General features: G+C 30.9%; 1 protein-coding gene across 1 annotated transcript in view; it reads left to right on the top strand.

Moving 5' to 3' along the window:
• LOC145327607 (uncharacterized) overlaps positions 1–16,176 on the top strand; it is a 48,610-nt gene that overhangs the window by 14,099 nt on the left and 18,335 nt on the right. The window contains exon 2 of the mRNA XM_080171146.1: positions 13,966–14,480. Coding sequence (XP_080027272.1) covers positions 14,113–14,480 — 368 coding nt within the window. The 5' untranslated portion in view covers positions 13,966–14,112. The remainder of the gene's footprint in view (positions 1–13,965; positions 14,481–16,176) is intronic.

The following is a 16,176-nucleotide window of genomic DNA, read 5'->3' as shown; positions in this document are numbered from 1 at the left end:
TTTAAAGAGATCCTTCGCTAAAGTAAAAAAATGCTTACTACTTTATATAATAGGACTAGAGGCTCCGTTCTTAGTTTTAGTTTTAATAAAAAATTTAAATTGGGATTTCTCTTTCGAGGGTGAAAGGTACCCTCCCCTAAATAAGTTGTAAATCTTTTCTTGGCCTATGAAAAGCTTCACTGTAAAAGAGAACCCTAACTATCCAACGGACAGTAAGTTCCTTTGCTACATACACATCCTGCTACTTTTATAATAGAATATTAAATAGAAATATTTATAGATTTCTTTTTCTATTTTGTTATCTAATTTTCTCGCCCTCTCAATCATACAAAAAGGGTCTCGTTGACCATTTCCAAATATTTTATTCTTAATCATAATTTCCCATTAGTTTAAAAAGCCCCCCCCCCCCCCATAAAATCGTAAAATTAAAACCAGTTTTTTTTAACCCCGAGGGACCGAATCTAAAATTTTTAAATTTTGATATCATTGGAAAGCTGTCTGTAATACGATGCGATAAATACCTATTCTTGCTTGAATTTTAACATCATTTGATTAGGGGGGGGGGGGGGCATTAAAACATGTAAAATAAGGCAAAATAATGACCTTGGCCCCCTCCCCCACCCCCCTAAAATTTGAAAAGTTCTGATTTTCCCTAATCTTGACATGTAGCGATAATAAAAAGAATCTAAAACTTACTTCATACATATTTATCTTATAGAGAGGGGACAATGGGCTGTTTATTACACTAGTCCCCAATATTTTATAATAACGTTTTCTTATTCGTTGGCTTACCAACTTTGAGGACTATAGTAAATTTTGATTGGTTTCAACAACTAATTCTAATCTACAGAAAGGGTAATTTTGTTTATCATCATTTGGGATGTACATCAATTTATCGGCCATTGTCTAATCCCTTAAGATCCCTGCATTTTAATACAGGGAGGGAGGGGACAATGGAATATAAATTTTCCGTTATATATACAACATGTGTATCATAGATAAAAAACTTTGGGTACTTTTAATACATCTTGATTGTTTGGTCCAAACATTTCAACCAATAATTTTACGATACAGCAGTAATTTCTTTTTTCATTAATGTCCATTGTCTTATCCCTTAAGATCCCTGCCATAATGTATAGAACTTTAGAAAGGAAAATATCAACTAAAACTATGGGTACCAGTACAAAGTCCTCTTCCTCCAAGGTATTTTTGGAGATTTTAAATGGTAAATCAAAATGATTATTGGACAGACAAACAGACAAATGAATAGTTATTATAGAAAAGCTTCGCTTTTAAGAATGAATAAACCAATAAAAAGACACCAATTTAAAATGCACCAAACGCGCAATTTAAATATATTTCAGTTTTATGGCATTTTAAATAAAACAAAAAATTCCATCTTAACAAATTGTTAATAAAAGTAATAGGAAGTCTGTCTTCTTTAGAATAAGATATCAATAACCGTCGGACCGATAAGGTTCTCCGTTGGATTGAAGCTTCTTATAGATCCAGGAAAGGTTTATAACTATTTTTTGGGATACCTCCACCCTCCCAAGAGAAGTAGCCCCTGATAAAAAAAGATCCCCTAAATAATTTTGGTTTCTTTTTAAAACTAAAATTGAAATTGGGAGGGTGTCGACTCTTATTATTTAGAGAGATAGATTTATAGTTAGATCATAGATAGTTAGATAGATAGACATTGCTATGATATGTTTTAACCCTATTGACAGATAGATATATAGATAGACAGATAGATTTATAGATATGTAGATAGATAGATATACAGATAGATAGATAAACAGATAGATAGATATGTAGAAAGAAAGACAATGCTATGACATGTTTTAACCCTATTAACAAATAGATAGATAGACATATCACTAGATAGATAGATATATTTATAGATAGATAGACAGTAGATATGTAGAAAGAAAGACAATGCTATGACATGTTTTAACCCTATTAACAAATAGATACATAGACAATAGACATATAGACAGAATGTAGAAAGACAATAGTATGACATTTCTTAACCCTATTAACAAATAGATAGACAGATAGATTTATATATATGTAGCTAGATAGATAGATACGTAGAATGACAATGCTATGCCATGTTTTAACCCTATTAACAGATAGATAGATAGACTTATCACTAGATAGATATACAGATAGATAGATACGTAGATAGAAAGACAATGCAATGACATGTTTTAACCCTATTAACAGATAGATAGATAGACAATAGACATATAGACAGAATGTAGAAAAACAATAGTATGACATTTCCTAACCCTATTAAGAGATAGATAGACAGATAGATTTATATATATGTAGATAGATAGATAGATACGTAGAATGACAATGCTATGTCATGTTTTAACCCTATTAACAGATAGATAGATAGATAGATAGACTGATAGGTTTATAGATATGTAGATAGATAGATATACAGATAGATAGATATGTAGAAAGACAATACTATGACATGTTTTAACCCTATTAACAGATAGATAGACAGATAGATTTATAGATATGTAGATAGATAGATATACAGATAAAGAGATATGTAGAAAGAAAGACAATGCTATGACATGTTTTAACCCTATTAACAGATAGAAAGATAGATATACTGATAGGTTTATAGATATGTAGATAGATAGATATGTAGAATGACAATGCAATGCCATGTTTTAACCCTATTAACAGATAGATAGATATACATATCACTAGATAGTTAGATATATATTACTAGATAGATAGATAGACAGTAGATAGAAAGACAATGCAATGACATGTTTTAACCCTATTAACAGATAGATAGATAGACATATCACTAGATAGATAGATAGATATGTAGATAGAAAGACAATGCTATGACATATTTTAACCCTATTAACAGATAGATGGATAGATAGATTTATAAATATGTAGATATGTAGATAGATAGATATGTAGAAAGACAATGCAACGACATGTTTTAACCCTATTAACAGCCATTACTGTTTCACTAATATGGATATATAATACATGGATATATTGACAGTTGCTAATATGGACCTTATTTATTGTTCAGTTTATTTATTCATTAGGAGGGAAGGGTATGGGGTATATGGGATGGATGGGGGTATTGTTATTTTTGCATGCTGCGAGTATCACTTTATCAGAATACATGAAAATCTGGTGCAACATCCAAGTAATAATATATCCATTAATGTTTCACCTTTGACGACCTTTTCCTGTATTTCTATAGCATTGGTTCCTTAGTATTTTTTCACGTTATTCTTTATATAAAAGTAACAGGATGTCTATCTGTCTGTCTATAGCTATGTAGCCCAATAACCGCTGCATGAACCGATATGGTTTTCTTTTACAGTAAAACTTAAGTTATAAGAGAAATCATCCCTCCCCCAAAAATTAAAATAGTAGATGTTAAAATTTTCTTTTGTGCTCCTAGAGGCATCTAGTGGCGTAGTTGTTTGTAAGAGAGCATATTTGTAGTATTTGAAGCCAATATTTTGTTGTCAAATCGACGCTAGGAATCGTTTTTTTATGTATGTTACATTTCATCTGCGCTTTTACACTATAGTCAGGAAGGGAGGGGACATTGGACTGTAAATTAAAGTTGTACCCAAAGTTTTATAAGCATGTTCCATTATTGTATGTTTAAAACTTTGGAAACTCTTATTGTAGACTAAATCGATTGCATGGCTTCAATACAGAAATAAAGTAGCCTAGAACCATCTTTATAAACCCTGCTTAAAATGGAAATTTAATTTATTCAGTGAAGTTTGCGAGATCTTAACGGGCAAACAATTTTTTGTTTTGTTTTTAGGCCATAGTGCAAAATTGAATCTGCTTTGACACTTAAAACTTGCGGAAGATATACTTTTGAGCTTGTATGTCTATCTATCTAGCATTCTAAATACTTGTTTTTTCTATCTATCTATCTGTCTGCATTTGCTTTTATCTATTTATTTTCATATCTTTACCTCCTACGATTTATTAATCTATCTATCTATCTACAATCTATATATCTATCTATCTACTGCTATGTTTTAATGCCTGTAATTAGAGGGTTAAAGTTTGTCATAATTCAAATATCTATATATATGTATCCATATGTCAATCTATTTATCTATGTATCAATCTATCTATCTATCTGTCTATCTATTGCTATGTGTTAATGACTATAATTAAAGGGTTAAAATTTGTTATAATTCAAATATCTATCTATCTATCTATATGTCAATCTATTTATCTATGTATCAATCCATATATCTATCTATCTATTGATATGTGTTAATATTGTAATTAGAGGGTTAAATTTTGTCATATTTCAAATATACATATCTACAGTTCATTTATCTATCTATCGTTATGTGTTAGTGTCTGTAATTAGAGGGTTAAAATTTGTCATATTTCAAATATCTATCTATCTATCAATATGTTTATATATCTATTTATCTATCTATTTCTATGTGTTAATGTCAGTAATTAGAGTGTTAAAATATCTATCTATCTATCAATATGTCTATCCATTTTTCTATCTATCTATTGCTATGTGTTAATATAATGTGCCTATAATTAAAGGGTTAAAAATTGTCATAATTTAAAAATCTATCTGTCTATCTAATTATCTATCTATCTATCTATCTATCTATCTATTTCTATGTGTTAATGTCTGTAATTAGAGGGTTAAAGTTTGTCATAATTTAAATATCTATCTATGTGTTTATCTATCTATCTATTGCTATGTGTTAATGTCTGTAATTAGAGGGTTAAAAGTTGTCATAATTCTAAAATCTATCTGTCTATCTAATTATCCAATTATCTATCTATCTATCTATCTGTCTATCTATCTATCTATCTATTGCTATGTGTTAATGTCTGTAATTAGAGGGTTAAAGTTTGTCATAATTCAAATATATATCTATGTGTCTATCTATCTATCTATCTCTATGTGTTAATGGCTATAATTGAAGGGTTAAAAGTTGTCATTATTCAAACATCTATCTATCTATAAGTCAATCTACCTATGTTTCTATATGTCTATCTATTTATTTATCTGTCTATCTATCTATCTATCTATCTCTGTGTGTTAATGCCTATAATTAAAGGGTTAAAAGTTGTCATCATACAAATGAATGAGAAAAAAAATGATCGCTCATTTTTTACACATCAAACTGAATGCTTCTCAAGGTAGGGAGGTGACTTTGGACTGTAAATTACAGTGGTACTCAAAGACATATTTTTAGTTTGGGTACTTTTGTTGAGTTTTGATTAGTTGGTAAAAAATTTGAAGTATCATACTTTTCATCATTAGAGAAAGGATAAGTTTGTTTATCATAATCGTGCACATATATCAATTGTTCGCCCATTGTCTTATCCCTCAATATCCCTGAAGCTTAGCAAACAAGGATAGGTCAATGAAAATTGGACTTTTCTTTACATCATATTATGTAAAATCTTGCTAACCACTGAACCGATTGGGTTCTTAATTTATGGCCATCGTCAATGATGGTACACAACATTTCCCCTTGTGTAGATTACAGTTAGTGTTTGAAACGTTTGGACCCTTAACGTAAAAAAGCAACCAATCAAGCTTTTTATTTTGAGGAGGGGTAAACTGAGAAGTTACAAATCTAATGCATTTTTAAAAATTTTAGAGAGGTAAAATGACGGGCTTCAAAGTAAACACTAAACACCCCTTTACCCTCAACCCTTGGGGGTAAAAAGTATGACCATTCCCACTCAAATAGAGTTAAGTATTTTTTCTCAGAGAGAGGGAACAATGGCCTGTTTATTTCGCTAGTACCAAAAGCTTTATAACAACATTTTCTTGTACGTTGTCTAAACAGGGACTTTTCTTGAATTATGGTTGGTTGGTATATTAAGTAAAGTGTCCAGACGTTTCAACCATTGTCTTATCCCTTTAGATCCCTGTTTTATTTTCTGCATATTACTCTTGGTAGGACACGCTTTTTGTTTCATTAAGTTGAGTGCCCAGACGTTTTAAGTTTTCAAGCACTAAAAATGTACAAAAGGGGTAATTTTGTGTGTCATCATAGGGGATGTGTACATCAATTAAACGGCCATTGTCTTATCCCTTTAGATCCCTGTTTTATTTCTGCATATCACTCTGAGTAAAGACATGTAGTTTGTTTAAATGATTATATCTTTGTAACTTAAACATTAGACGCAACATTACTAGATTGACACTTTCATTGCATACCTTTTTTCTGAAAGTCTTAACTGTTGTTTTATTTCCTTATGTAGATTATAATTATTTGTTAAAATGTTGGGATAAAAATACTTTTAAACAACCAATCAAAATTCAACAAAAGTAGTTAAGCCAACGAATAGGATAACGAGGTTAAAAAACTTTGAGTACCAGTGTAATTTACAGTTCAATATCATCTCCCATCCTGATTAAAGAGACGAATCTGACAAAGCAGCAGTAGTTACTTTTTTAACGTCTCAAATTATGACGTGGTCTAAAATGAGCTCTAATATATTGTCTTAAAAACATTAGAATTCTGTGGAAGTAGGGTCTAAAATTAGCTCCAATATATTGTCTTAAAAACATTATAATTATGTGGAAAGTGGGTCTAAAATTATCTCTAATATAATGTCTAAAAAAAAGAATTCTATGGAAGGGGGGGTCTAAAACAAGCTCTAATATATTGTCTTAAAAACATTAGAATTCTATGGAAGGGGTGGATAGAGACAAATAAGATACTAATGTACAGGTTGGGCCACAAAATAGCCTAAAACCTGCAATTGTGGAATACCACTAAGTAAATCGGCTCGTTGTCGAGAAGGTGATAGATTCGAATCTTGGGCCAACAACTTGTCATAAGTAAAGACGTTAAAAATTGTTTTTAGAGCTGCTATGCAAGAGGGGCGACTTAAATAGCTTGATTATGGAGAATGCCTTGGCTCAAAAATGGTGCAAAATAAAGAGTTTGTTAATTCATTGAAAGTAGTAATAATGCTAATTTTAACCAACTAATCAAGTTTCAATAAAAGTACCCAAATTTTTAAGATCGTGTCTATACATAAATCTTTGGGTACCAGTGTAATTTACTCTTCAATTTCTCCTCCCTAAATGGAAAAGTATTTATTGATGTTAAAAATGTTTAGGTAATTTTGTAGCAATACTATGAGACACACTTTTATCTCATACATTTAAAACCACAGTCAAGAAAATAAAGTGGTAGAATTTTTGTAACAAAGCTAATCTATGATCCGAAATGTCCGTATGTAAGTCTGTATATAGTTTTGGGGATAACGTGATTTTCTCTATAGAGAGGGGACAATGGCCTGTTTATTGCCCTAGTCCCCAAAGTTTTATAATAACGTTTTCTTATTCTTTGGCTTTACAACTTTGGAGACTTTAATGAATTTCGATTGCTTGGTTATGAATTGAGTGTTCAAACGTTTCAACCTCTAATTTTAATCTACAGAAGGGATAATTTAGTGTGCTATCATTGGGGATGTACGTAAATTTATCGGCCATTGTCTTATCCCTTTAGATCCCTTGGTTTTCTTAGCTCTTAAAGATATAAAGCTGGTTTTTTTTTGTAAAGATTCCCTTTACCAATGATTCCAATGGTATATTTTTCCCAGCCATGTAAATAAATCAGGGATCTTAAGAGATAAGACAATGGACGATAAATTGATATTTTATTAAGGTTATTAGTTGAAAAGCTTGGAAACTACTTTTTAAAAAGTTTATATTAGTACACAAAGTTTATAACATAAAAGGTTTCTAAAACTTTGGGTACCTGTGAAATTTACAATTCAACATCCTCTCCCTCCAAATAAATTGACTTAAATTAATTGACAATGACCTACATTTTTATCCTCCAAGAAAATGACTTTGAAATGGCACCAACGACTTTTCCAAACCACTGATAAGTCCAGGGCTCGGCAGCTGCGCGTCAGCCGCCTGTAAGTTTCATGGAAATAAGATAATGCGTTTCTAAAACCAGTGAAATTTACAATGCCATATCCGCTCCCTTCTGAAATAAATCGACTTTAATGAATTAACAATGTCCTACATTTGTATCCCCCAAGAAAATGACTTTAAAATGTCACCAACGACTTTTTCAAACCACTGATAAGTCCAGGGCTCGGCAGCTGCCCATCGTCCGCCGCCTGTAAGCCTCAGGAAACACATCCCTTTTACAATTTTAAAAATTGGATCAGGAAAAGAAACAAAATAGTGAGTTTTGTCATGTTTTTACATGTTTTTTTTTTCTCTTATTTCTAGCCTTTGCGGGGGGCTTTAACTCTACCGGAACAATTTCCTAACCCTACGGGGCAATCATTACTATTTACCTAACCTTAAATAACCTATCAAGAGTTTGCGGCTTAGTCGCGGCTGCCGAGCCTTGCTGATAACTATCCTAAAGAAAACGTCACATAGGCCGACAGTTATCTATCTATCTACAACCTAACTGTATTTATATTTCAAGTTTGACTTCGAAACCGAATAATATACGCAGGATTAGAACCAGTTCTCATCTAAAAAATCATGTTTAGCATAGTATCAAAAATAATACCAGTTTTTATTTATATTTACATATATTTATTGCCTGTCGTTATTTCAAATGAAGTTTTAAAATCCAATTTAATTTTTATATTCAATCAATAATTTATTAAAATTTGTCTAAAGAGTTAGAAATTAAAAAGATAAGAAATCTAGATAAATTATTTAAAAGTTATGTACATATCCATATATATTTCCAGTGTGGCTTCGGAACTGATTAATATCCGCTGGAATTAAAACCGATTCTTAGACATTCTGGAAAATCATATAAAGCATCGTATTAGAGACACTTTTTAACTATAAACAAAATAAAAATCATAAAATGAAAACTAGTTTTGTTAGCTATTCTTATATGTATCTACCCATCTATCTAACTATCTATCCAGCTATCTATCTATCCCTCTATCTATAATTAATAATAAAATTGATTTGAATATAATTCAACTTAGCCTTTACTTTGGGCTCCACCTTTTATAGCTTTAAAATAATTGAGGTATAAATACTAGAATAGTTTTTTTATCGCATCGTGTTATAAACAGCTTTCCGCGGATATAAACATGTACAATAATAAGATTAAAACCAGTTCTTATAGCCTTGAGATGCTGAAGGCACGGTCTAAATAAACTGGTTTTAATCTTATGATTGTACATTTTTACATCCGCGGAAAGCTGTTTATAATACGATGCTTTATATAATTTTCCAGTATGGCTAAGATCCGGTTTTAATCCAATGTATATTAATCGGTTTTAAAGCAATACTGCAATAGCATTTTTCAAATTTTTGATAAAAAAAGGTAAATTTATAACAAGCGAAGCCAGGAATTTTAAGGGATTAGACAATGGACGATAAATTGATGAAAACCCTAAAATACTATAAACAAAGTCACCCCCACCTGTATATTGAAAATATTGGCGGAAAAGTGTAGACATCAAAGGTTTTCCAAATCAAACTAAAAGAAGACACTTTGTCTTATTAATGAATATATTTATGAGGGTTCTTTTCTAATGCGTCTATAATATTAAATGAAGAAAATCAACATGAATAAGTATTCAAATGATATTGCAATTATATTACAAGAAAGTGACAAGATGTGTGTTTGTGTGTGACTGTCTATTAAGATCTCTGAAACCACTTTTGTAAGTCTTTTGGGAGTAGATTTATTATTAGTTGGCTCAAAACTTTTAGGTACTTTATCATATTATGATTGTCGAAACATTTCAAACTTTTAATCAACAGAAGGGGTAATTATTTTCATCATAATCAAAAAGAACATAAATTTATCGTCCATTGTCTTATCCGTAAAGATCTCCAAGAAAAAATGCTCATTTGTTGTTAATTTTGATAAAATCCAGTTTTTTGACGGTTTTATTGTAACATCAAACAATGAGAAACCGCCGGGTAATGGCCATCAAATTTTCAATTAAACAATGAAATGACCAAAAGAAAGGGTGGCACCCAAAACTTATTATCCATTCATCAATCTTTCTATCTATTTATCTATCCCAATGTCTATCTATTTATCAGTCCATCTCTATCTATCTAGCTTTATATCTATACATGCATTTATCAATCTACTTTTTGTCTATCTGTCTATCTATCTATCACCTAAATGTCAATTTATCTATCTATGTATATACATACTTAAATATCTATGTATTTATTAATATGTCTATTCATCTATCTATTTAAATACCCATCGATCTATCTATTTATCTACCTATTTCAAAACATCTTTCACAATATATCCTTAAAATATATCTACCTATCCATCTAAAGGGAGGAACCCTGAATTCTAAACTTCATAAAAACAGGCAGATTTCACACACCGCTGTTACTCTTCAATGGGTTAAAAATTCCTAGATTTTTTTCTTGAACTAAATGCGCAATTATTTTATAAAAAGAACTTGTTTGTGCTTCGCTACTTAAAGCCATAAGTGTCCTTAAAATAAATATTTTTAGCCCAAACACAAAATCTTGCGACTAGTAAATTTAAGGCTATTTGACCATTAAGACTTTATTCATACGAAAGAAAAAGTGACTTGGAACTTTTTTCTTCAAATCTTTTTAATGATTTTTCTTTCGTTTGTTCCATTTCAAGGGATAAGACAATGGCCGTTGAATTGATGTATACCTCCCAATTATGATAAACAAAATTACTTCTTATGTAGGTTTAAATTAATGGTTGAAAAGTTTATACATTATGAGTTTAATTCTAGCAATAAAAAGGTTTTTTGGGTGAAAAAGACCAATAAAGTATAATCCAGTTAAAGTTCTGTAAATCAACTATACAAATGTTTGGATGGCCATAGACCCAGGGATCTAAAGGGATAATACAATGGCCGATAAATTGATGTATATCCCCAATGATGAAACTTAAAATAACCCCTTCTGTAGATTAAAACTATTGGTTGAAACGTTTGAACATTTAATGAACCAACTAATAAAAATTCAGTCAAAAAAGTCCCCAAAGTTGTTAAGCCAACGAATAAGAAAACGTTATAATAAAACTTTGAGGACTAGTATAATAAACTGCCCATTGTCCCCTCCCTCCTCTCTCTCTCTCTCTCTCTCTCTCTGTGAATAGACCATCATAATAGAAAGATAAATTCTTAATAAGGGCATCATTAGCAGAAACACGCATTACTTATATACAATATAGGTACCAGAGAGGGGGGGGGGGACATTGGACTGGAAATTACACTAGTACCCAAAGTTTTATAACACGTTTTCTTATCCAAGTTTGGGTAATTTTTGTTTGGTTGGTATGAAATTTTTGTAATTTTGTTTATCATCATTGGGGATGTATATCAATTTATCATTCATTGTCTTATCCCTTAAAACCCCTGCATTACGTATATACGCACATAGGCGTAAATCAAGTCAAAATGGGGGTTGGAGTCATTTATAATTGAGGGGGGGGGGGGGGAGATTGTTGTTAGTTGATATATACTTAAGAATTTCTATACTTTCAATTATATTGTAATATATCATTGGATGCTTAGACCTTTGTCTATATATCTATCTACATTCTACATATATCTATCTATCTAACTATTAAACTAAGAATCTATCCACCTATCTATTAAACTATAAATCAATACATCTATCTATCAAACTATAAATTTATCCATCTAATTATTAAACTATGAATCTATTCATCTATCTATTAATTTATGGATGTATCAATCTATCTATTAAACTATGAATCTATCCATCTATCTATTAAACTATGATCTATACATCTATCTATTAAACTATGAATCTATCCATCTATCTATTAATTATAAGTCTATCCATCTATCTATCAAACTATAAATTTATCCATCTATCTATTAAACTATAAATCTATCCATCTATTTATTAAACTATGAATCTATCTATTAAATTATGAATCTACTTATTTATCCATCTAACTATGAATCTATCCATCTATCAATTAAACTATAAATCTATCCATCTATCTATCAAACTTTGAATCTATCCATCTATCTATTAAACTATGAATCTATCCATCTATCTAATAAACTATGAATCTATCTCATCTATCTATCAAACTATTTAACTATCTATCTATCTATTCTTAAAATAAGAATCTATCCATCTATCCATTAAACTATGAATTTATCAATCTATCATTGTATTATTACATTGACACATGGCTAGTATAGAATTTCTATGTATTCAATTAAATTTCAATTTATCATTGGGTAAGAGATAAACGGGGGGAGGGAGTAGTATTTGGAGAAAAAAAAATTGTTTTGTCCCTTACAGCTAGGGATTAGTGAATTATTTGTTGGAAAGTTAGAACACCGTGTATATGGGCATAAGTGCCATTATATACTCTCAAGATTATTATTATTATTGGTTGGAAAGTTAGAACACCTTGTATATGGGCATGAGTGCCATTATATACTCTCAAGATTATTATTATTATTATTGGTTGGAAAGTTAGAACACCTTGTATATGGGCATAAGTGCAATTATATACTCTCAAGATTATTAGTATTATTGGTTGGAAAGTTGGAACACCTTGTATATGGGCATAAGTGCCATTATATACTCTCAAGGCCAACTAGAAATATTAACTTAGTTTTCTTATAAAACTACCACATTTCAAAAAGCTAAATTGAATTATTTTACTGCAAAAAAGGTTTCCATTGGAAAAAAAAGAATAGTTATTACAGCCAGCTTTCCGAGAATATTAAAATAAAATTCAATTACAAAAATTAAAACCAGTTTTGTTAAAACTAGTATTGATTTATGATTTTTATGTAATACAATACTGAACATGATTTTTCGTTATGGCTAAGAACTGGTTCAAATCCACCTGAAATAATGATGATATTAATAGATTTATTTGTAAAATATAAATTAAAGCTTTTTAGTATAAAGTTTTATTTTGAATAATAATATTAACGTACATAAAAACGTACAAAGCATACAGAAAAACGTATAATGCATACGCAATTATATATTACATGTTCTTCTAAAAAATTATAATTGCTAAATTCTAATATTATCATTATTTTATAAACATCTTTGTTTAAACATAAAGGGGCGCTTTATACTAGCCATTGAGAAATTATTCAGGGAGGGAGGGAGGGGACAATGGGCTGTTTATTACACTAGTCCCCAAAGTTTTATATTAACGTTTTCTTATTTGTTGAGTTGACAACTTTATTAAGTAAGCGCCAAAACTTTTTCAACCAATGATTGTAATCTACAGATGGGATAATTTTGTGTATCATCATTGGGGGGATGTACATCAATTTATCCTCCATTGTCTTATCCCTTTAGATCCCTGGAAATTCTTACTAGAGAGAAGCGAGATTACAATTTATCATGTCCTCATGAAACAGCGAAAATTGATTTTTAATTTTTTTTGTTTAGTTTAAAAATGTATGTAGGTCCAAAGGCAATAACATCCTTACAATTGCAGACAACCAACTCTTTTATTATAAGACCTTTTTCTAAAATGAGCATAGGCCTTCTATCCCTCTACTCTTATTGTTAATGCAGAATATTCATATTTTCAGTTGTGTCAAGAATCGAACCCATAACTTTTAAACGAAAAATTTAGGTAGTTTTTAATCAATGTGATTAATTTGTATTTTTAGGGAAGCTTTTAATGTTAAAGTAAAAGAATAGAGGGGACCGGGTAGTGGTTATAACATTAGGTTCATGGGTTGGGGGGACTCTGTGCCGATTTTCAATTGGATATTTGAATATTAGCCAATAGCGTCAGAATTATTAACACAGCCATGTCGCTACAAAAAGGGAAAGCAATTTACTATCAGACGAAAAAGGCGCCCACCACTGGAACTATTTAGTTGTCTGGGTTATACATCTATACTTATACATTTATTATTTTAATATCATAAAAACTAATTCTGTTTTCTCTATTTCAGGTTATAATGTGAAACCATAAGAAAAAGAAATCTAAAAAGTTATACAAAAATATTAAATAATGTGAATTAAAAAAAATTAGTGATTTAAAAAAAGGTTTGAAATAAAAAGTAACCATTTTTAACCAAAAGAAGAAAAATATAGTGAAAATGAAAAACCCTACGGAATCGCGTTCGAGCCGTGACCGTTCGACCGGCGGTGGTGAACGGCGCGAAAGTTCGTCGGGATTGGCGGCGACAAACGGCGGCGGGGGTATACCCCGCCCCCACATGACAAATTCACCGTCAAAATTGGCGGTTCGGACTAATACAAAGCTGTTAGCGGGCGGCAGTAGTAAGCATGAATCGAACGGTGGGAGCCACCACTCAAGAAGCTCTACATCAAATAGCAGCGGGGAGATGAGAAATGGCGGCGGTAGCGGCGAGACGAGTTTGCGGTACGGCGGCAGTTCAGCCGCATCGGGGCTAGTGTATAAAGGCGGCAAAACGTTGGTCAACGATAAACTTTATCCTAACAGGTAGGACATTTATTTTAAACATAAAAAAATTTTTCGCATCATATCATAGACGGCTTTCCGCGGAAATGAAAATAAAAATAATAAACTTGATTTCATTGATAATATGTTTAATCTTAAGAAGGGTAATTTTGTTTATCCTCATACCTCATTGGATCTAAACATTAATTTAAAGTTCATTGTCTTATACCTTAAGTTTGGTTTAAAAATTTAGAAAATCTTTTAAAGTAAGTTTTCAAAACCGATGAATATCTACTGGATTAGAATCGGTTCTCAGCCACACTGAAAAATCTTGTAAAGCATCGTATTACAGACAATTTTCCATGAATATAATCATAAAATTAAAACTAGTCTTGTAAGCTCTAAGCTTTCATATTAATATCCGCGGAAAACGGATAAATAACTATGAAAATTAACATAATTATAAATATTTTTGCAATTTTCTAGGATGATTTTTAATTGCTTATTTAATTTATTATAATTTTATATATTTTTGTAGAAGAGAAAATTTGTATTCATTAATTATGGAAACTTTTACATTAGAAAATAGCGAATTAATTTTTTGGACCATATACAATATTTTAGCAGCATGTTTTAATTAAGCTATTTTTTTGTGAAAATTTTTTATCTCTCTCTCTTTCTTTCTCTCTATTTATCTCTGTCTTATTATATATCTCTTTTTCTCTCTCTCTCTCTCTCTCTGTCTGTCTTTCTGTCTCTCTCTGTCTCTCTCTCTCTCTGTCTCTCTCTCTGTCTGTCTTTCTGTCTCTCTGTCTCTCTCTTTCTCTCTCTCCCTCTCTCTCTTTCTCTCTCTCTCTCTCTCTCTCTCTCTCTCTCTCTTTCTCTCTCTCTTTCTGTCACTTACTGTCTTTCTTTCTTTTTCTCTCTCTCTCTCTCTCTATCCATCTATCTATCTCAATTTCTCTCTCTCTCTTTTTTCTTTCTCTCTTTCTTATTTTTTTCTCCCTCTTTCTCTCTCTCTCTCTCTCTCTCTCTCTCTCTCTCTCTCTCTCTCTCTCTCTCTCTTCTCTCTCTCGCTCTCGCTCTCTCACTCTTGCTCTTTCTCTCTCCCCTCTATTTAAAAAAACATGCATGACAAAATTATCAACCAATGTTTAAAAATCCAGCCCACTGCCTATATCTTGGTTCTTAGGGACGCGTGGTCGGACTTTTAATTATAGGTCCAATTTATCATAGCGGAGTAATAGGATATCTATCTATCTATCTTCTTAGTTAGCTATCTATCTATCTAACTGTCTATCTATCTTTTAATTATAGGTCCAATGCATCATAGCAGAGTATTAGGATATCTATCTATCTATCTACTTAGCTAGCTATCTATCTATCTAACTGTCTATCTTTTAATTATAGGCCAAATTTATCATAGCAGAGTAATAGGATATCTATCTATCTATCTATCTTCTTAGTTAGCTATCTATCTATCTAACTGTCTATCTATCTTTTAATTATAGGTCCAATTTATCATAGCAAAGTAATAGGATATCTATCTATCTACCTAACTGGCTATCTATCTTTTAATTATAGGTCCAATTTATCATAGCAAAGTAATAGGATATCTATCTATCTATATTCTTAGTTAGCTATCTATCTAACTGTCTATTTATCCTTTTAATTATAGGTCCAATTTATCATAAAAACGTAATACGATATCTATCTATCTATCTTTTTAGCTAGCTAT

This window comes from Acartia tonsa, chromosome 9 (genome assembly GCF_053477335.1).
Source record: "Acartia tonsa isolate MP-2025a chromosome 9, ASM5347733v1, whole genome shotgun sequence".
NCBI classification, from domain to species: Eukaryota; Metazoa; Arthropoda; class Copepoda; order Calanoida; family Acartiidae; genus Acartia; species Acartia tonsa.
Note: the sequence above shows the minus strand (reverse complement) of the source record. Positions and strands in the feature narration are given on the sequence as shown.